The following is a 23,483-nucleotide window of genomic DNA, read 5'->3' as shown; positions in this document are numbered from 1 at the left end:
CAAAAAGAGTAAAACATCAGCAAACCTACAGATTTTCATTGACTGTGGCCCACCTATACACCCTGTATGTTCTCTGTCTCCCTTGGCTTAATTGCAAAAGGATTCAATATCAAAACAAAAAAACAGAAGGGACAGAGGACATCCCTGTCGTGTTCCACCTTTAAGCAATCTCACTCCAGATACACGATATAATAGATTTTGTCCAATCTACTTCTTCACGTGGATAGTATCCAAAACATACAATATATGACCAGGTCACTTTATCAAAGGTTTTCTCTGCATCCTGGCTCAGCACACAAGTCCATTTCCTTTTCTTGTTGGTGGGTGCCCCAATTTGGCCAACAGCTTGCAAACATTGCTGACTCCATATACCCACCACATAACCAGTTTGATCCAGTGTCACCAGCTCAGGAATCACCTTGCTTAATCTAGCAGCCAAGATGGTAGCCAATAGTTTAGCATCTACATTGAGCAAAGAAATCAAGCAGTAGATAGAGGGTTCCCCAAGGTCTTTACCACTTTTGGTAATATAACAATAATTGCTTGAATTAGTTCCGATGTATAAAAACCATGCAATAACGCATACCTATACATGTTCTTCAATGGTGTAAGCAATTCAAATTTCAATATTTTATATAATTCGGGGCCAAGCCCATCTATGCCCTGTGACTTCCCCAGTTTTTACTTACTAATGGCTTGAAATACCTCCGTGTCCAAAATGGATAGGTTCAAATTCCTCAAATGCTTCTCCTTGACATTAGTCAATTGTATCCCCCCCACAAACAATTCATTACGTACATCTGTGTTCATTTCTCACCTATTATACAGCTCCTTGTAAAAGGCTTGAAAAATTTCTAAGATCTCATCAGTATTCTTAATCAGAGTACTTTGCTTGTTTTTGAAGCCCGTTATAAAAGACTTCGGTTTTACTCCCTTCACTAAATGCACTAGCATTTTGCCAGCTTTATTTCTGTATTTGTAAAATTTGAAATTTATAATGATTCATGAAATATATTGTCTTAAGATGGAGCAGCTGATTTAAGGAATTTCTTGTTTCTTCCATTCTCAGCTTATGCTCAACAGACATAATGAGAGTATGTGCTTCCTTTTGTGCCAGTAACAGTTGGGACAAATACAAAATCTCTGTAACTCTTTGTTTTCGTTTTTTCACTCTGTAAGCCATCACGTTCCCTCTCATCACAGCTTTGTCCACGTGCCATAAAAGAGTTGGATCTATTTCCTGTACCTTATAAATTCCATATAGTCTGACTACTTGTCCCTCAAATAAGTGCAGAATTCTGGTATCATGGAAAAGATTTGGGCTCATCCTCCAATTGAATGGAAAGCTTGTCACCCAGTGACAAAGCTGGGACATAGTCAGAAATACTGATAGTGCCTAAAATGGCTGAGTGTACCATTGGAAACAGGTCTTCTGAAATGAGAAGATAGTCAGTTTTAGATTAGCTCTTAGAGGATTAGAAAGAAAAAAGATATAGTTCCTTTCCCTTTGATGTAACAGACTTGATATTTTGAGACTAACTTCTGCATTATTAAATTGAGCCCCCCTGTGATGATCTTGTAGTCTGGGCACTCTAGAAGGGTGACAGTCTACCCCACTATCCGCTACTGTATTAAAATCCCCTCTCATAATCAGCTTAAAATCAAGAAAGCTCAACAACTTGGTGATTAATTTAGTTTAAAAAAAATTCTGGCGAAAGATATTGTGGGTGCATATATTCCCCAGCACATATTTGACCCCCCCCATATAATATTCCAAGTTTGAAAACAAATCTTTAATAGTCTTTTCTAAGACAAAGGGGAGAGCCTTGTGTACCAAGATTGCCACTCCCTGTTGTCATCTAGAATAAGACCCGAAACCATAAAGTCCTACCCATCCTCTTTTAGTTTCCAATACTCAGTATCTGTCAAACGGGTTTCCTGCAGTTATGCTATTTTAACCTTTGCTTTTTTTAAAAATTAATTTTTGTTCATTTTATTGATGGATACTGTCTACATTAAGAGTAGCTATCTTCACTATCTATTTCCAAACATAGGGTATTGTACTCCTGCACATTGCGTGTAAAAGAGAAAGGAAGAGAAAATGGAAAAAGTTCCCCAAGCCCCCCCAAGCCTAAGCACTGGGAAATAACAAGCACCAGCCACCTCATATAGCAATGGATGGCACACACCATCCATACACGTTCACGCCCACATCCCACCCCAAGAAACTGGAAAAAGTATCCCAAACAATCCCCTCCCCCCCCCCCCCCTCACCATGCTACAAGGGACTACAATCCTCTCACTGTGTTTCCCCTTTTCAGCATCTGCTTCTCATAGCTAAGAAAATGTACTCAGTCAATTTAACCCAAATTTCCCTTCACATCATCAGATCTATGGTCAAAACAATTATTAACTCAGACAGTCTTGTTAAAAGAATACTCTGGCTTCATAAACTTGCTGCAGCGTTGAGTAAGATCCTGTCCAAATCACAAAAACAAAATGACGACTCTTCCTCTCATGCAGCGAATATATAAGACTAAGCCCTGGTCATGTGAAGATCACAGCAAACCAAAAAGAAAGAGAGAAGAAAAAAATTCTGCCCAAGTGCAATTATGCTCCGTTCTTCCACTCCAGACACCGTTTCAGATTGTATACTGATCTGCAGAGTTCCAGAGGCATGTCTTCTCCAAATCAAGCTATTGCCTTAGATGTTCCACAGTGTGTTCTTTGGAGATGATAACCTTTAAATATTGCTGGGAACACAGACCAAAATCATAATGCTACCTTTCAGATGATATTCCGCTGCAGAGTTGTTCAAAGATGCAAGTCACTCCCCACAGTTTGCAAAAGTTTCTGATAGGAAACTGAACTTTTTGTCTGACCAAAACAAACAGATGCTAATCCTGTTTAGACTTGCATGAGAAATGATCCACCTGCTTTTTAGTTGTAAAAGAGTGTTTTATCTCCATATAAGACATGGATTTCGATATTCAAAAGTCACTTGGATGGATAAAAAGCCAGTTATCAGTCTAAATGGCAAAACTAGTATCTTAAAAGACTTAGGCGGCTTAATTCTATCTGGATAACTAGTTATGTAGCTAGAATTTAGGCGCATAATTCGGGGGTGTTCCGAGGGCAGGCGAGAGGCATTTTGGGGAAGAGCGGAGTTAGCCGCTGAACTTAGGCAGCTAACTCTGGTTGTGCCACTGACCTGTTCTAAAGTTAGCCGCATAAACATATGCGGGTAACTTTAAGATAGTCAGGTATATTCAGTGGCGCGACCATGCCCCTGAATATACCCTGCTAATCAGCCATATAAGTTTATCTGGCTAACTAGCCAAGCCGCTCAGCCGTTGAATATTGCCCCCCGTGATGTTTAGTGGGAAAGAGGAGAGTAAATCAAATACCTTTTCAAAACAACTTAGTACAAACAGGCAAGAGCTCTGTGCACTGAGCAGCTGATATTGCAACATAATTATTAAAGAGCATTAAATGATGGCCTTCATAGTCTATTGCTTTCTTCTTCTGGAACCTTTGAAGAATTCTAATCTTATCATTCCATATCAGAATTCTTGCCATGAATGCCCTGGGTCATTCACAATTTTCTTTGTACACACCTGCTTGATATGCAGATTCACATACTATGGCTGCCACCGAGACTTCTAGGCCCAGTTTTTCTGAAAGCCATTTTCGAAGAGCTATATCAGATCTCCATTTTATTACTACCACCAGCAGCCCAACCAACCTCAGATTGTTGTGGCAGCCTCTGTTTTCTTGATCCTCTATGTGAGGTCTGCATTGCTTACATCACCTCCAGCTATTATTGGATTTTAGAATGTTAGTTATGTGTTTAAAAGTAACCTGCATTCTAGGACTCGAGGGGAAATATCCAGTTTGAGGAGTTTATTCATTATGGTCTGTTCTGTGTATTATAAACAAAAGATGAGAGGACCCTGAATAACAGACTTTTTTTTTAAAATTTAAAGAAATGCTATATTAATAAAGAAACTCCATAAACTGTAAATTGGTGCAGTTTATGGATTGAAATTCCAGATATTTGTAAAAATCTGCACAGAAAAGACATACATATCAAGGAGTAACTTCTTCTCATAGGAAGAGGGCATTGATCATAGCTGCTGTTGGTTGGCCAATCACATCATTAAGTGCTACAGTGGCCTAGTTCTATTTATTATTTATTTATTTATTTATTTATTTGACAGTTTTATATACCGCAGTTCAGGTAACAATGTTACTAATCACTTCGGTTCACATTTCAACAATTACAATGACAATTGTAATTGTCATTGTATTACATAGAACAGGGGGGATGAACTTGGAGAAAGTTAACAAAGAACTGGGAGATTACAACTTATATACAAATAGTTTAGAAGACCCATATGTGAAGTCAATAGAGCTGTCTTGGAAAGACCTAGAGTCACTGTTTTTAGTTCTGGGTTTTGATCGGTAGAACTGCACAAACTCAAGCAGACATGAGCACACTCTGCTGAGATCTCAGCCCATCACAGAGTTCTGCCTTTGGCCCAAGCGGTGGAGTCTGCTTATCATAGTTTGGTGAATTGTCATGCTGATGTGTCTGGGGCAAACAGCTAATACATGTTACTCCACTCCCTGGCTTCATAAGATTAGCTTTTTTTTTTTATAGTCTCTCTGGTTCTAAGGAATAAAGCCTAAAGCTGTGACTTGGGAATTTGCTGTATAATGTATCTTGTTACTCTATTGTTTGAGTATTTTTCTCCTAAATGGACTCCCATGAAGATTCTGAATTATTTTGGATCATATAAGAGTCTGTAATGAGTTTGGGTGGCTCACTTCCACGAGAGTAAAATGTGTGAACCATTCTAAAGGGAAAGAGTTATTAGTGAGAATAGGGAAGGTCTGATCCATTCGTCCCTTGTCTGGAATGGATGGGAGCAACTCTGCACCCTGAAGATTTTTAGACAATAGATCACTACAAAATGCAGAGTCTTGCTGTGCTTCCACGCCTATGTGGCTACAAAGACGGCTTTAGTGAGGTGATAAAAAAGGAAATAAAATAAATAGGCCAGAGGATAGGGGGGAATTCAAGGTTGTGCACATCCCCTCTGGTTTTGCTACGGACTTATTATACAAAGACTGGCATCTGTTCGGTCTCTAGAACACCTTTTATTATGCTGTTTTCACAGCCACTAAAAATATCTTTTTCTTTCCATTCCTCTTTAAGTGGCATTCTGGGATTTTTCTTGATGTTATCCACCGTGAAGCTTAAAGGCAATTTGTCCTCTGGTCATTGTGCAGCCTGGACTCTCTTTGCAAAGGTAAGAGACAGAGGGGATGTGTATGTGTCTCAGACTGGAAAGTTTTCTTTTGTTCTTGACTTGTTACATTATGCCATACAATGATTTCAATAGCAAAAGAGTCGTTTTTCTATGCAGGTACAAAGGACTTTTCTTTAGAGGGCGTTCTCTCCCTTCTGTGGAAGAAGCCCATCACTGATCCATTGTTTCGTTATCTGCCATCAGGGGCACAAATTTAGAATATTGTAAGTGGCCATAGCAAGACGACAAAACAACTCAATCTGATCTAAGGACTCATAATTTAGAGTCCTTAGATCAGGGGTTCTCAACCTTTTTCCTGTTGTGATGCACCAGATGGTAGGGATGTGCATTCGTATTGACCGCATATGTAAAACGCTACTCATATTTTTTTTTAACTTAAAAAAAGGATTCGACATATACGATCGGATTTGGCCAGCTTGGGGGGGCCTCCTGACCCCCCCAAGCTGGCCAAAAGTTCTTTTTGGGCCGAACGAGCCTTCCGGCGCGAACTCGCCGGGAATCACGTGACGCCGGCGTCACTCGACGTGCCGCCGACGTCACATGCTTCTCGCCAAGGATTGCAGAAATGACGTCCTCACTCCTCGCTCGATCACCAGGGAGTTGTGGTAAGTCTGGGGGGGGGATTAAGGAGGGTGAGGGGGTTTAAATTTTTTTTTTTGCACATATGGACATATACCCAACTCATTTAATTTTTTTTTATGTCCATATTGACCGCAAATGGGACCCCCTTTGGACATATGGACATATGGACATAAACTTTTGCTCTGCACATCCCTACCAGATGGACAATGCTCACGTGTGTGACACAATACTCAGAGCAATCCACAGCCAAACTAAAAAAAAAAAAAAAAAATGCCTCATTACCAGTTTTATTGTTAAGAATGACACTAGGGAAAGATAAGAGTGCTTTCTTTAAATAGAAATTATATACATTTTTGTACAAGCTGCGTGCTCTGTCCCCTACGGGGCCACCAACCCTTCTTCTGGTGTCACTTTTGGGCCCAGCAGGGGAAGATAGAATCAGTTATCACTGGCCCAGAAGAGAAAGAAAATTGCCATTTATCGCTGGACTCCAGCAGAAATGGAGGACAAGAGCTGTGTCCTACTTGGCTGAGTGGGTGAAGAAATCTGCCTTGCGAACCAACCATACAGTCATTTATTTATTTATTTATTTTTGATTTTTATATACTGATGTTCCTGTATAATATACATATCACACCGGTTTTCAAGGAACTAAAACTGTCACCTCGGGGGCGGAATACATTGAAACATAATAACAGTAAATAACTTAAATAACTTAAAGATACATAATAGGCGAAAAATAACTGAGATATAGTCATACGAACCTTCCCCTCCCCCTGACACAATTAAAAATTATAAGAATCGGATGATCAAAAGAAGCCCTTTATTTCAATGCCCGACTCTGGCCGAGTTTCGCTCATAGAGCTGCCTCAGGGGCAATTCAATTGGCAGGACTTAAAATATGCCTGCTGGGCTGCTGTCACAATGTCACAATACCACATGTGAACATACATTAGTTCCTGCGGAATGCTCTGACATTCATTCTGCTACTATGTCAGAGCATTCCGCAGGAACTAATGCCCCTGAGGCAGCTCTATGAGCGAAACTCAGCCAGAGTCGGGCATTGAAATAAAGGGCTTCTTTTGATCATCCGATTCTTATTGTTTTTACTGTAACACAGCCAACTGGATCGGCTTCCGCTTTGCTTTTTGGGTCCATCACAATTAAAAATTATGCATTTTTAATAGATTTTAGATGAAAAATGACTTTAAAAGTACAGTCTAAGGTAAAATAAAATCACTTACAGCATGTATATTATATTTACATGCACTTTTGTGGTGCCAACCAAAAAACCCTACAAAAAAGTAAAAAAAAAGAAAAAAAATTACGCTTGAAATCCATATGCTATTGGGCCTATTGTAATGTTTTCAGCGTGGGCTTAGAAAGCCACGAATAAAAGGATTATAATAATAATATAGTAAACCCTCATATCAAAACAACGCTAACTGCCAGCACGTAAATAGTAACACCTCTACCTATGAAAAGGCAGCAGTGCTAATATTACACTAGGCCCTAAAACACCGAAACATCTCATATTAGGAAAATAGAACATGCCAGGTTACTATAGATCCCTACACAGAAACTACACACTGGCAGAATACTTCACCTCGGTCATACATGCAGAATACAGACAGCCCCTCACCAAATACATGGCTGGGCATGGGATAGTGGTGTATGAAGTTCATCACATCGAAAACTTTCTCCCCGGCTCGACCTCAGAATTCTCTCCCTTCCCTAACCCTAGTACAGTGATTCCTAACCCTCTTGGAGGCACACCTAACCAGTCGGGTTTTCAGGATATCCATAATGAATATGCATGGTATAGATTTACATACATTGGAGACCCAGGGTATGCAAATCCATCTCATGCACATTCATGGTGAAAATCCTAAAAACGTGACTAAAGGTCTGACACGAACCAGGCGTGCATACTGTGCAATTGCATGGGGCAACAATCCAGGAGAAGGTGGCAGCAATGGGAGGGTCGGGGCATTGTCATCCTCCGAAGTCCCGGTGAACTAGTGCAGTGCTGACCAGAGCAGGAGCTATAGACATGGGGAGAGCGTGCGTGCCACTTCCTCCCTCCACCTCCTCCTTCGTGGTGTCTGTCACTGATCACTCCCAAAGCCACAGCTGCTGCAACTAGCAGAGGCAATGAACCCTCCGAGCGGGTTGGGTTTTTGTTTTTTTTTTTTCAGTCTCCAGCCGTGTCCTAGTCTGCACTGCTGGCATGAGCCCATCCCACAGCCAATGGCTGGGAGAGGCCAGGGCTGTGTCAGAAGGGGAAGGCAGAATTGCCTTTCAGACAGGGACCCAAAGGGAAAAAAAACAGCTGGGCTGTCCGAAGGGAAAAAAAAACCAGAAGCAGCAGCAGGGGCTCTGGGTAATGCAAGGAGCGCAGTAAGAAGAGGAATGGAAACGGTGCTCTGCCGGTTTCCCATGTTGGCCTGCCAGTGCATGTGTGTGTGAATGGCAATCTGGGGGAGGGTGTGTATGAAGAAAGTTTGTGCTACCCCCACTAATCCAGGACAAGTTCAGGGTGACTGCAAATGAAAAGTTCTCAGGTATGGGGAGCAGGGGATTTTTCCATTCATATTAGTTTTAATTACTGGGTGTTTGTGTCTGGGTTTTTTAAAATATTTATTGCTGCTTTAAAATTTTTAATATGTGTTCTTAATTATTGAATGTTTTCCTGTTCATCAGCTCTTTGGCAATATTCCTTTTATTAGTAATGATTTATTATGATTGATTTATATTTCTTGATTTATGAGGACTGGTGGGGATCCTGTTTTTCCATTGCTGCATTATATACAAAGTCTGGCTTGTTGCAGTTTTCAGTTGAGTTTCTGTCTATACTTTTCTGTTTATATTTTATTCTGTTTATATTTTATTCTGAGGTTGAGCCGGGGAGAAAGTTTTCTATGTGATGAATTTCATGTACCACTATCCCATGCCCACCCATTTTAATCTTGGGCCCTGTCTGAGTACCCGCAGCTTTCTATCTAGGAAAAAAGTGCACTGCTTACGATAAAGTGGTGTATATTCAGCAAGCTGAAATACTGTCCAATACTGACAACTTAATGATATTTGCTTTTATACACCACTGGCATCAGATGCATGTGTAGTCTACTAGCATGTAGTTTTTTGGGTTTTTTTTTTATATCTCTTTATTTAGGGATGCAACATTACAAGGCATAACAAAGAGAGTAAAAGAATAACTGCAGCATCCACAGACTGCATAATATAATGCCATCTCGTGAACAGTAGAATACAGGTATAATAAAAACTTAAACCTTGAAGCATTTATGTTGAAAGAGGATAATGCAAAGATAAGTCATTCAGTGCATTGTCTCCATTGCCAGTATGCCTTCCATATGGAATCGTAGGCCTCCTGTTTGTTGAGAAGAGAGAAGGACATCATAAGAACATAAGAAATTGCTATGCTTGGTCAGACCAAGGGACCATCAAACCCAGCATCCTGTTTCCAACAGAGGCCAAAACCAGGCCACAAGAACCTGGAAATTACTCAAATATCAAGAAGATCCCATACTACTGATGCAATTAATAGCAGTGGCTATTCCCTAAGTAAACTTGATTAATAGCAGCTAATTGACTTCTCCTCCAAGAACTTATCCAAACCTTTTTTGAACCCAGCTACACTAACTGCACTAACCACATCCTCTGGCAACAAATTCCAGAGCTTAATTGTGCGTTGTGAAAAAGAATTTTCTCCGATTAGTCTTAAATGTGCTACTTGCTAGCTTCATGGAGAGTGCCCCTAGTCCTTCTATTATCCGAAAGTGTAAATAACCGATTCACATCTACTCATTCAAGACTTCTCATGATCTTAAAGACCTCTATCTATGGACTGTGTATAAGCCCCTATATTAAATTCATCTTGAAGTTCCTGAAAACTCTTAAAGTGACCCCCCCCCCCCCCCCCCCAGATCTGGTCTAGAAATCTTAAACCTTCCCTTCCCTGTTTCCTCAGGTCCAGAGACAGTGTAAGAGGGGATAAAACCAGATTACCCTTAAGGCATGAGACAGGAGTCAGTCCCTTAGACTGAAAGCCTAATAATTTATTGGCAGTACGCCACATTTTAAGTGTATGTGATATAGCAGGATTCAACATTTTGAGACTGGTATGAGGGGAAGTAGTTGGTAAGGTAAGAAGTGAAATCAAAGTAAACTCCCCCGACTATCAGGCCATTACAGTACAGTGCGCTCTGACTGAGCGTACTGTTAGCCTGCTCTTGGATGCGCGTTTTCCCTTACCCCTTATTCAGTAAGGGGAGGAAAATGCGCATCCAACCCGCGGCACCTAATAGCGCCCTCAACATGCAAATGCATGTTGATGGCCCTATTAGGTATGTGCGCGGGATACAGTAAGTAAAATGTGCAGCCAAGGCGCACATTTTATTCTTAAGAAATTAGCGCCTACCCAAAGGTAGGCGCTAGTTTCTGCCGGGAAAGTGCACAGAAAAGCAGTAAAAACTGCTTTTCTGTGCACCCTTCGATTTAATATCATAGAGATATTAAGTCGGAGGTCCCGAAGGGTGTAAAAAGTAAAAAAAAAAAAAAAAAAAAAAAAAAAAATTTAAATTGGGCTGGTGTCTGTCGGGTCGAAAACTGGATGCTCAGTTTTGCCGGCGTCTGGTTTCCGAACCCGTGGCTGACAGCTGGCTGGAGAACCGATGCCGGCAAAATTGAGCGTCTGCTGTCAAACCCGCTGACAGCCGCTGCTCCGGGTCAAAAGGAGGCGCTAGGGACGCGCTAGTGTCCCTAGCGCCTCCTTTTGCCCGTTTCTACTGCACCACCTCGTTTACATACTGAATCGCGCGCACCGGCAAGTGGCTGGTGCGCGTGCCAGGAGAGCAGGCGTTCATCTGCTCTCCCGTGTTTTTACTGAATCGGCCTGTATGATAGCATGTAGTTTCTATATAAGGATTTATAGCAGCCTGGTTTGTTCTGCTTTCCCAGTAGGAGGTGTTTTAGGGCTTGGTGTAATATTTACAGTGTTGCCTTTTCATAGATAGGGTTGTTCCTATTCGAATGTTTGCAGTTAGTACTGTTTTGATATGGAAAGTTTACTATATTGTCATTCACTTTACTCAAGGCTGCCCGAGGGCCAAACCTACACCTAACGTGTTAAATTGGCCTAATACCACCATATTGGTTCCAAGTGACTTTTTTTTTTTTTTTTGCAGGGTTATCTGGGTGGCATCACAGCAGTACAGGTTTTTCTGTACAAAAAATTGGTAATGGCTATAAGACCCAGCCAGTGCCATTTTTACATATTGGTAGATGGGGCAAGAGCACATGGGGATCACTCCTGCACAATTTAGGAATTTTTCACCTGTGGATGGGGTAAAATATGTTCAGGGGGGTTTGTCATTTTTCAAAGTTTGTGTCGCTGGAGAGAGCAGGGCTTTTTAAAATGGGGAAAGGGGATCCTGGGATACAGCACGAAACCAATAGTTTCTGTTGTGTGTTGGTTATTTGGAAAACAACAAGAATTCTGTGTTAAAAAAAAACAAAACAGAATGGAGCGGAGGGCAGCACAATAACTGTTTGCACAGGGCAGCAAAAATGCTAGCACCTGCCTTGCGTGATTGGATACTATCCATGTACCTTCAGGAGAAGGTTGGGAAACACTACCCTAGCACACTCTTCTGCCCTCCCTCCATCTTACCTCTGTGGGCTGACTTGCTTCTTCCTCCAAACTGTGCAGGCTACAGAACAGTTTCTTCCTTCCTGCTGAGGGGGAGAGCTGGGAGAAAGCCTCAGCAAGGGAGGGTTTGTTTTTTATGGGGGGTTTTTTTGTTTTTTTTAAATGGTTGAGCTGACAGCTCAGCAGCTGGGAGGAGAAGAGGAGAGAACCGCTGGCCTGATCAGCTGTTCTGGGCAAAGTGAGTAGCAGCAGCCAACCTCCAGCTCCAGTCAGCTGTGCCGGGGGGCCGCAACGGTAATTTAAAAAAAAAAAAAAAAAAAAAAGCATCAGCTGTTTACTGCCGGTCAGAAAGCAGTGGCATTGTTTAAGCCAGCTGTTTCGGGCCCCAGCAGGAGCATGAAGATGTTGTAATGAGTGAAAGAGAGAACCTTTTGGGACCTGCAGCTACTGCTTCTGCCTCTACCAAAGGGAGAAAAGATGCTGGTACGCTTCTGAAATGCTGCACTGGACTTCAGTTTTCTTTTATGCGATTGTTCCTTGGTTGAATGGGCTACTGAAATCGGTACATCAAGGGAGAGAATGAATATGGAAAGCAGAATAACTTTTGCCAGTTATACACTGTAAATTGCAGTCTCTCTTTATGAAAGAAAATATGGAAAGAAATGCAACATAAGTTGTTTCATTTTAATGTAAATATAAGTAATAATGACAAGAAAACAAATCAAACAGAATGGCCGTAGATGTCTGACAAAGACCTAAAAGAGCAGCTTTAAATTACCATATGGAAATGTGTATTTTCCACCCCCCCCACAGTGATTATGGTCCCACTGTGTCCTCCTCTCAGACCTGCTGGAGAATTCTCAGCAATTTCTGATGGTAAGGAAGCCAGATTGCCTTTGTGCTGAGGAGGAGCCAAGAAAGGAGGAGCGGTCAGCCGGTCCTGAGACTGTTCTGCTGCGGACTCGGGGGACCCATGGAGAGAAACAAGCGAATCTGGTTTTCCATTCGGAAACTTTATGGTGCTGCCTGTGTGACTGAGGAGGTCGTGCTGAAATTGCCATCAAGAGTACGCTGCTTGGGCTAATAAACCCCATAGCGGAAGCCTCTTTTTTTTTTTTTTTTTTTTTTTGCGCTTTATAGACACAGAGGGAAAGGTTTGGTCACTGTTTTTGATTCTGTGATTCGGAAGGAGGCTTTTATTTACTCCGAATGCAGAGTAGGCTTGAGGGCTGGTTCACTGGTGTTGCTGCGCGCTGCCATCTGGAGAGTCCTCTGTTTGATTCCTGGATTGGGCCTTTTGTATCCCAGGTTGACAGGGCCTGAGGATGCTACCGAGGCAGCACTCGCAGCCCCTGGGGGGGAGGGGGTCATGATTAAAGGTGATACCTGGTGGGCTGGGTTTAGAGACCATGGTATTGGGGTTCCAGAAGGAGCCCTGGTGCACGGCTCCCAGCCTCAGGACTGTTGCTGCCGTGACCAGGCTGGGAGCAGTAAGAGGGTCTATTTAAACTGGGGGAAAACTCGCAAAGTAATTGCAAATGAGGGTTCATGGTGCCAGGATCCCAGCACTATTTCTGATCTGAGCTGGAAGAAAGAGGAAAGAAGAACTACCAGGTCAAAAATAATCCAAAAAACAGCCCCTTCCCCACTACAAAGTATGCTCGAGTTTTGTTTGATGCCACAGCATGTTTAATATCTGTTGGACTGGACCTGCAACCAGAAGCCATAAAATCAATGTTGTATCATATTGTCAGAAAATCATGATGCCTAGGCTATACAGCAGGAGTGCCCCAAACCTTGGCCCAAGAGTCAGATGCAGCTCTTGGTTAAATTTAATCTGGCCCCAGGCAGCAAAGGCAGAAGGAGCCTGTTCTGGCCCGCAGCAGCAGTGGCAGATGAAGGTTGATCTGGCCTGCAGTGGTGCTGGTGGAATCGCATTCCGCAGCTCAGGTGCTTGATGTCAGAAGAGCAAGGCCACCACTGATTGACTGTGTTATGCATTGCTGGTGTTGATGCTGCTTGTGCAGGGGGAGCCACTCGGGCTGAAAACAGAGGGGAGAGGCTGCAGCAAAGCTATAAGGAGTTTTTGGCTGCTATGGAGAGTGGTGTAGGCCTTAAGGAGGAGGGCGCACTGAGCTCTGTGGGCAGCTAAGGAAAGTCAGATAAGGATGGTGGTTCCTGGAGCTCCCAACTGTTATCATCTCTTCAGAGCTGAGAGGGCGAGAGTATGAACATTATCCGATAAGACTGCAGGCTTTGGAGGCGCAGAGTGCAGATATCTAGTTTGTGTGTCTCCCTGGATTACGGTCTCTGAAGGGGTTGTTTTGCTTATATCATGAAAGTGGCATGTTGCAAAAGAGGGGAGTGAGAGGAGGGAAAAAAGGGGAAGGGGTGGAGAAAGGTATAAGAAATAAAAGGAAATAGGCAGCGAGCGTACATGAGGTCAGATGAGTGAATGTGCAAAACACAAACACACACACATTCCTGCAATCTAGCCCACCCTCCATCCTTCCTGCCACCCTGCTACTTTTCTGGGTGGTCAGAAACTATGGAAGGGGTCAGGTAGGGGGGTCAAGGTTCCTGAATATTGACCTCTGGGATATATTAACTCTATGCTGGGGATAATTTTCAAATCCACTTATGTTTGCAAATCCTGATTTTATGCTTGTGAGTGGCTCTTGAAAATAGCCCTGGTGGTTATGTGCATAAAAGTTTGTTCCTGGGGCGGAGTTAGGGTGGAGTTGCATTCCTGGAGGCGGAGCTGGGGTAGAATTCTGACTTGCATGCGTAGGTTTTGATTTTATAATTTATGCGTGCAGGTTACCATGCACAAGTTACTCCCTGCCTGGAGCAGGCGTAAATTTGTGCATAGTGAGATGTGCACATACTTGGCTAATTATCTCCAAAGCAAGTCTACGCACATAAGTTTGCATTGCAAATACTCGGTAATGTCTGAATGCATGCTGTACATACAGATTTTAGCACTGTGTGGGCTGTGTGAAAATTACCCTCCTTTGTATATTATTGTATATTAATATTTATTATGGACATGTTTTTAATGATATATTGCAACTTGCCTGGAGGGAAATTCAATTAAATGCAATAAATTTGTGGATGGGATGGAACTGTATTTCTGTTTAGTCAGCATTTTTTTGCAATTTCATTCTGTTGAATTTAGTGCTCATGAAAGGTGCTGGATTTGGCCACACTGGAAGCTGAAGTCCTACATTTCTGTACAGAGCAGACCCTGCTCTGCCAGTGTGTCTCAGCCCTACTCGAGAGGAGACCAGCTCCAAGGCTCAACATCTAATTCTTTCTTGCCTCTGCAACCCCTCTGCTGAGACAGCTAAGAGTTCTGCCAGTTACTGATAAATTTAATGGTGTTTCCCACCTGTCCACTTGGGAGCTGGACAGAGACATGGGCCATCGAATCGCTTTCAGATGGTAATGATCTTTACTCCTGACCTATGTCACCTTTGAACTGCTCACCTAGGGGCTGATATAATAAGACCTGCGCTGATTTTTCTGCGTGGACTTCTTTGCACACACAGCAAAAAACAGTGGAAGCTCGGGATGTAATAACAGCCACTATGTTAATTAAATAACCGCATAAAATCCACACACACCAAACATAAGTGCCAAAATGCACGCAGTAACGCGCACCAATGGCCCTATGTAGTAAAACGTGCAGACATCTGTGCAGAAACCCGTGTGGACACCCATCGGCATGTGAATGCCTGCAATTGATTCTCACAGCAAAAGCCTTTCTATTTAAAAAAAAAAGAATAAATTAGTGGTCCAGAGGTTGATGTAAAGGTGGGTAGAGCAATATCTAATAGGGATGTGCATTCGTTTCATTCATTTCATTTGTTTAATATTACATGCTTGTATAGGAAACGAATGAAACGAATGCACATCATTAATATCTAACCCCTTTCATGATCGGATTCTGACCGCTGGAGAGAGCGTGAAATGCAAATAGGGGATTCTGCCTCATTGAGAAGCTGCCTTCTCTCTACCTGGCTGACCCGCAAAAGCATGAAAAAAAAACGGTGTCTACGCCGGTGCTTTCATTTCCCTCCTGCCCTGACCCAGGCGCTAAAAACCTGCATTAAAAAACCCACACTAACCCGATCTCTCTGCAAACCGGCTTCCTGTATTGCTCATGCCATTGGTATGCATTCGCGCAGAAAAACCCACAGGTCTGTAAGTGCGTTTGTACACGCTTTTGTCCCATGCACAAAACCTTTATTACATACCCGTATAGGGCTTTATGCAGGAAAACGTGTAGAAATGCACGTATAGGCGAGCACAAACCCGCGGCGGCTTTGGTGCACCTTGTTACATCGGCCCGCGAGAGATGAAGGGCCATTCCCCTGAGCCATCCAGCCCCTTCAATTTTCCCAGCTTTTGGGTGGCCAGGTTGAGATGTTCTTTTTTTTTAAATATGAACCTCTAAGAAGCGAAGCATTTATTGGTGGCAAATGCTTCCTGTCAGATCTTTAGTCTAACTGATGAATTAATTGATGGTGCATGCTAATATTTCTGTCTGACCCATTCCTGTTTTTCTTGAGTTCTGCTTCACTGCATTCTGGATTTTTCCTATTAAACTGCCCCCGCACCCCCCCCCCCCCCCAGCCACTCAGGATTGCAAATCTCAGTTTAGTGGACAGGCTCAGCCTGTGAAAAAGCGCATTTGGTTGGGGGAGGCGGGGGGGGGGGGGGAGAATACCATTTTGTGTACTATCGGAGGGGGATATTACTATTCTGAGTTTAAATGTTCCGCTCTACCCATTAGGCTTTGTTTGACAGGCAGCAGCGTGAGATTTCCCTCTGTGGACTAGCGAGACGTTTCCTTGGGAGTCTGTGCTTTACAGTCCACTTTGCCCGATTGCTTGTAAAGAGTCTTCCCGCTCTGCACTTTGCGTTTTTAATGTCCTTATTTCTCCGAGTGAAGGGAAAAAACAAAAAACTTCAGCTCTGTCCGTGGGCCCATACGCCGAAGTGCAGGCTTTGTGGTTTCCATGGAGGCAGCCTGGCGTCGTGGCAACAAGCTTTAATTATGAACTTTGCGGTACAGTAAAGTCTTCGAATTAGTTTCCATGACGACATCTCAGATTCTGGCCATGAAGCGTTGCACGTGTACGTATGTGCAACATGTGGGTGTCCATTTTATTTGAAAGATATATTTTAAATTCAGGGTGTTCTGGAAACAGGAGATTGCGATGGTGGAATAGGGACACACACACACACGACTTCATTTGCAGCGCACGCTTAATCGTACCTTACTGGCTTCCTAGCTCTTTAATAAATGTCACATTATTAATTAGGAAACCTTTAACAAGCGTGACTGCTGGAATAGGGTTTGGTAACTCCGGGGCTGTTTTTCCTTCAACTTTCACATATTGTATGTCTGAGAAGACTTTTGCCAAGCGCTGCTAGCCTTTAAGGAAGCCTGGCATGCAGTGTTCGGGATGAGTCTTTCTGAAGTGGGTTTTTGTAACTTGCATTGTGTTTCTACAGTGCAGTAACTAAATGGATAAAGAGGGAGGGGGGGGAGGGAAGTGACTTTTATCGAGTACTCTCAGAAAACGTGACCAGTAAACCACAGAAGAATCTAATGTAGGAAACGGGTTTATTTTTCACAGTGTGCCATTTACATCCCAGTGTTAAACCATAGACCACTGAATATAGGGGTTAGCAGGATAACTTAACTCTGCCTGAAAACACCCCCCGAAATGCTTCTTAAGTTATCTGTTTTATCTGGCTAACAACCAGATAAGTTGGAGGAGGGCAGCCAGCAGGGATTTTCAAACCCCGCCATATATCTAGCTAAGTCTGAACATCAGCCTCTAATATACCCAGGTCTTTTTCCTGGCTAGTATTAGCTTGAATTGCCCCATTCAGATATCTCATCTGCCTGTTCTTATGCCCGAATAGATTGCCTTATATTTATCCACATTAAATCTCATTGGTCAGTTTTCTTTCCATTTGTCTAAAGTATCTAAGTTCAGAGGGTCCTGTTGTATGTTTACTATATGATATTGTTTGTGTCATCTGCAAAAATGGCAATATTGTTTATTTCCTCAAGGTAATTGATAAAAATAAGTGGTCCAGTGAAGACCCCTGTGGAACCCCCTAATGTACCTTAATTTGAAAGTCAGCCTTCATGTAAAACTGTTACCAAAGGTTTTAGCAAAATCCAGGCAGACTATAGCAGTCATGTTTCCCACGTCGGCGTGGCAGCTGTCATTCCAAAGAAACCCAATAAAGTTAGTCTGGCAGGCTCATCCCATGCCAATTCTTGCTAATAATTCCTCTCCCTTCCAAGTGTATAACCATCTCATTTTTTGCCTACTTTCCGAAGGAAGCAAAGTAGCCTTATGAGGTCAGTGAGCCCATGTGTGGGTGTGCACTTTAATAACCCCAAATTGTCAGGGTATGTCAGAGGATGTATACGCATGGACACATCCTTGAAAGTAGGAGCCATTAATTCTGCGTAGAATGTTTTGTTTTTACTACATTCCAGTATTTACCCTGAAATTGGTGATGGGTTTGCGAGTCCAATAAAAGAAATTTGTCAGGCAGCCTCTATCAGCTGGTTTGACAATTTGTATAACGTTGCTGGTGATAGCAAACTCTATCCAAACTTGGCAAAGCAGTTTATTTAGATTTTATATTCCACTCTTTGGCACTTCAAAGAGGATTACATTCAGGTACTATAGGTATTTCCCTATTCTCAGAGGGCTTACAATCAGACTGGGTCATTCATCAAAATGTGTTATGGTACCCTGTTACAGAGTCCATCAAGCTAGGGTGAGAGAACATAGTAGAAATGGCATCTTTGGGAGACTTTCCTCACTCCAAATGATGTCAAATCTTGACCAAGGTGTACTGTGCTGTTCGTACATCTCACTCTACATGAGAAACTGGCCCCTAAACCACCAACAACACCTCACCTCGACATATTAGATGGCCCTCCTATAGAGATATAAATATTTCACTACTATGAAGGTCTTGTAGTTAGTCTGTCTGTCTGTCTCTCTCTGCACAAGATGCGAAAATAGGAATTATCGCAGGGTGCGATAAGTTTACCACGTCACATGATACTACCGATGCAAAGTGGTATGTTATCACGTGATGTGGTAAGTCTAAAATTTCCCTAAAGCCTTTTTTATCGCAGGCATTATCTATGCGTTAGAACATTTTGATGAATCTAGGGGTAAGTTTGTACCTGAGGCAATGGAGCGTAAAGCGACTTGCCCAAGGTCACGAGGAGTGACAGTGGGACTCAAACCCTGGTCTCCTGGTTCGTAGCCCACTGCTCTAATCACTAGGCTACTCCTCCATTTTGCCATGCAAACTGAAACTTGAGAAATTTAGAGATCTTTTTCAACTTGAGAACCAAAATTCCTATGAAATAGGTCACATGTAAGTGAGACCTAATCCTTCCACCCACAGCATTTCTAAAAATAATCTGAATTTGGATCTAACCTGGCAAGAAAATTCATAATAACTATACATTTTTTAAAAAGCCCAATCAAAAATGACATTAGAAAAAGTTCGTATTTTTGTATTTTGTCAAGATGGTATTCTGGTCAGAAAATTAATTTTCAAATTACTAGATATTAGCCTGCAGCAAACATCTATCAAACATCTGCATTTCAGCACGTCCTTCATATGATATTTAATAGAAATGCAGTGTTTGTTTTTTGATGTTAATTAAATATTATCCTTTCCTGTTCTCAATCTCCACCCCCTTCCCTTCCTCCCCACTGGTTGTACAACAATGAAAAGCATCCTAGTTTATGGAAAAAGTAAAGCCTTAAGCAAACATGATTCTCCTTCTAGTGTTCAGTGTGTTGATTTTTTTTTTCCATTACATCACCTCTGAAACTCGGTAAGCGTGCAAGGAAGCAGAATGCAGAACATTGCTGCTGTGTTATTACTGACATGCCATGTGGAACTAGTTCAGCAAAAGATTTAGAAAATAAATAAATAATAAAAGTTGCCCGGGCTGGGAATTGTTTACCTATGAATAATATTTTCCCATGAGATTCATGCGATGGGAAATACAATTTTGAATATCTTTTAAGAGCATAAAAGCAGTCCACATCTATCATTTGTCGTCGTTAAGGGGGGGGCAGGGTGTATTTTAAATGAAATAGTATTGCTATTTCTGTTTAAGGATGCATAGGCTGAGAACAAATTCCTTGAATTATTAACCCCTATACTGATTGTAGTGTTGCAAAACTATGTAAACGGTTCTGTTTATTTCACAGGCTTTGAAAGTAACTGATTTGTAATTACCCTGTGACTTTCTGCAAAATTTGGGAAGACGAGTCATTCCCGTTCGCATCCAATAATTTTTCCATGGCTCACAAGAGTTGAACTTTTGTATGCAGAGAATGAGGCACACAATTTTAAGTGCTAGATATATTTAAGGGAGAAAATGAAACAGCCTAATGATAGCGAGAGCTTGGTGATGGTAGCTTACTGGACTCTTTGTAGATCATGATACCTTTTCTTGGCTCAGCATACAATTTATTAGGCATATGCATTCAGTTCATTCGTTTTCATTATTTAGGTGCCTAAATCATGGACTTTATAGTACATGCACAACAGAGAGTATGCATGTACTATTAATAACTCAAGTTATGTGCACACTATCTGTTATGTGCACATATCTGTTTTTACGTATACTATAAAATCTAAGAGTTACGCACATAAAAACAATTGAAGCAAATGCTCATGCCTACTATTTATAGTGTAGTGCATGTGGCTGTGTGACTGAGCAGGTCCTTTGTTCAAATATCCGTAATAAGCTTTCACAACCTACAAAGGTTTCAGTTTTTCCACTAGCAGTGTGTCTTCTAGGGCTCTGCACTCCACAGAGAGATGAGACTGGTGTCTGGCAGACAAGTGTTCTATGTAGTGGGTTTAAGGATGCCCTGGCTTCCTCCCCACCCCCACCGCTGCACCTGGAGTGAAATGAATATTGGGTGTTTGTAAGTTTACAAGGTAGCCCAACCTTTTTGGTTTTAATAATGGATGTTTTTGTCTTTATTTGGCCCCCTCCTCAGTCGATCACCTGGGGCAAGTGTCCCTCTCACTCTGCCTTTGCTCTGGCCCTCTCAGGGGGGCAAAAGCAAATGGAGCAGTAGAGAAAATGAGGCAGTATACAAAAATGTCAAATTGAAAGAAAAAGAGGGTATCTCACTCAACTCTTTGCCTGTCCCCAGGGAAGATCACACCAAATGATCTGTACTGTATAAGAAAATACATACCACAAATACACTAGGTCAACTATACATACAAAATAGTGTCCTTCGAGCCTGGCTCTATCGGCATCCGCTTTTGAATGGCTGGTTTAGCCAGACCTTTCCCTCTCTGAAGCGCAGCCTCATCACTGTTACCATAACCTGTCCCGTATGGATCTGTCAGCTGTCAAAACTTTGGCTGTTGACTGTTCAGTTGTTGTTAAGCCGGCAGACAAATCCTGACTATGTGTGTGACATTTTAAGGCAGTTTTCTATTATAAACCATTATCCACCGATCCCACCCTCGACCTTGCCAATCAGATTTCTTCATTAATGCAATCAGGTCTGGATCGACACCAACTGTGAAGCGGATTTTCTGATAGAGAAGCATCCTATTGTTCCTACATTCTATGTTCTCCAGAAGATTCTTAAGCCCCTCCATAATCCTGCGGGCCACCCCATTGTGTTTGGTATTGACTCCTTTCTAGAGCCTTTGTCCAAATTTATAGATACATTTCTGCAACTTTTTGTACCCTTGATTCCATTATACGTGTGTGACTCGGATCACTTAATCTATATCCTGGGACCAGTGACTATCCCCTGTACTACATATTTTTTTGTCACGTTGAATATAGAATCTCTCTACTTTTAACATCCCTCAAGAATCTACAATCACCATAGTTGAATCTGCTTTGAACTGGAGATCCTCTGAGCCTCACGTACTCACCAGTTTTCTAATAGACCTCACCCGTCTTGCCTGATGAATATTTTTTTTTGGTTTCAAGACACTTTTTTTTCTAGCAAGTAAAAGGCAATGTGATGGGGGCCACAATCATCCCTGAGATCGCATGCATTTATATGATCCATTTTGAGTCCACATTGTTGTACACTTCTCTTTTTTGGTCTATGAAAACAGACGGCTGAGAGGGGGATATGATAGAGGTGTTTAAAATCATGAGGTCTAGAACGGGTTAATGTGAATCAGTTATTTACTCTTTCGGATAATAGACTAGGGGGCACTCAATGAAGTTAGCATGTGGCACATTTAAAACTAATCGGAGAAAGTTCTTTTTTACTCAATGCACAATTAAACTCTGGAATTTGTTGCCAGAGGATGTGGTTAGTGCAGTTAGTATAGCTGTGTTTAAAAAAGGATTGGATAAGTTCTTGGAGGAGAAGTCCATTACCTGCTATTAATTAAGTTGAATTAGAAAATAGCCACTGCTATTACTAGCAATGGTAACATGGAATAGACTTAGTTTTTGGGTACTTGCCAGGTTCTTATGGCCTGGATTGGCCACTGTTGGAAACAGGATGCTGGGCTTGATGGACCCTTGGTCTGACCCAGTATGGCATGTTCTTATACTGCTATGGTTTTGTTTGGTTGGGCACAGAGACTCAGTTTTATTTATTTTTTTGATTGGCTGAACACTTGTGATCCAAACGTATGCTTTCAGTATACTGCACGTCCATCTCAGGTTGCTTTTCTAGATGTCTTAATTTTGGTACAATATTGTTCTTTTTCAACCTCTATTTTTTTGTAAACCTACCAACCATAATACTCTACTTTGCTACATGAGTATTTATGTAGCAAAGTAGAGTATTATGTATGCTTCAGGATAATATTCCTGTTTGCTACATGACCACGGATCCTTCAGGATAATATGCCTGTTGGTTAGTTTTTTTTCGCTTACGCACAGGGATTTTTTTTTGGAACAAGCATATAAAATGATAGATGTTTTCCTTTCTAGGGGTTATCCTATAAAGGTGTTAGTCTGCTTTTAAGTGGACGCTTTTATATTAACTGCAATCTTCTCATCTCCCCAGTCCGATATAACTTCTAACAGACTGATCTGTGTCTGTAACATTTGGCTGGCTATGTTTCAGCCTGCAACTGGCTTCACTTCCAAATGTTGCCAACCCTTTCTGATGTGGTCTGGACCACTAATGCCAAGGGCCTGACATGCAGCTGGAACGCCGCTGCTATGCCCTCCATAGGCAAGTGCGCGTGTGCATACAAAGCATGCTAAATAGGCTCTGTGGTGGGAACTATTGCCTTGGTGTCTCCTGAGGATGTTGCCATGCTGGGCTATTTAGACCCTGGCTGCACTCCCCACCTGTTCCTCGGCAACATGCCTCCTGCTTTGTGTACAGTACACGTTGTCTCAGTGTTTCTGGCTTCCTTGCCTCATCCAACCTTGTCTTGTCCAGCCTTCCAGCCTAGCCTCGTTCTTGCTCCCTACCCTTCCAGTCCTGTTTGCTTTCTTGGATCTAACCTCAGCTTCATCTCCGTACCGTTGAAGGCATTGTTCACCAGCTGTCTAAGTGGGCCTAGTAGGTTTGCTGCTGGGTGGTGCTAACCATACCACAGCACAAGGGCTCATCGACTGTAACAGTTTGCTGAGGCCATGAGCTCAGCAGACTCATCCCCAGTACAGGGCATTGCTGGATTGGCACTCCGGGTGCAGCAACAACAGGACTAGCTGAATTCTCTAGCTGGCCTCCTCCAAAGTTCAACCCATCAAGCTCAGCAGCTTAACCATGCGACTGGATTACTTCAAGCTCTTGCTCAACGATTGGACACCGTGCAGGGCCATCTACCAGCTCCAGCACTAGCTCTGGCACATCCTCCAC

The 23,483-nt window shown here is 42.3% G+C and overlaps 1 protein-coding gene across 8 annotated transcripts in view; it reads left to right on the top strand.

Annotated features, from left to right (window-relative positions):
- TMEM241 (transmembrane protein 241) overlaps positions 1-23,483 on the top strand; it is a 204,686-nt gene that overhangs the window by 137,479 nt on the left and 43,724 nt on the right. For all 8 annotated transcript variants that reach the window (XR_003854780.1, XR_003854782.1, XR_003854781.1 and 5 more), the window contains one exon: positions 5,222-5,315. Coding sequence is in view for 3 of the 8 variants with exons in the window: in XM_029591130.1 (XP_029446990.1) it covers positions 5,222-5,315 (94 nt within the window). In the remaining 5 variants the exon portion in view is untranslated. The remainder of the gene's footprint in view (positions 1-5,221; positions 5,316-23,483) is intronic.

The sequence above is a fragment of the Rhinatrema bivittatum genome, chromosome 2, assembly GCF_901001135.1.
Source record: "Rhinatrema bivittatum chromosome 2, aRhiBiv1.1, whole genome shotgun sequence".
In the NCBI taxonomy this organism is placed as follows: Eukaryota; Metazoa; Chordata; class Amphibia; order Gymnophiona; family Rhinatrematidae; genus Rhinatrema; species Rhinatrema bivittatum.
Note: the sequence above shows the minus strand (reverse complement) of the source record. Positions and strands in the feature narration are given on the sequence as shown.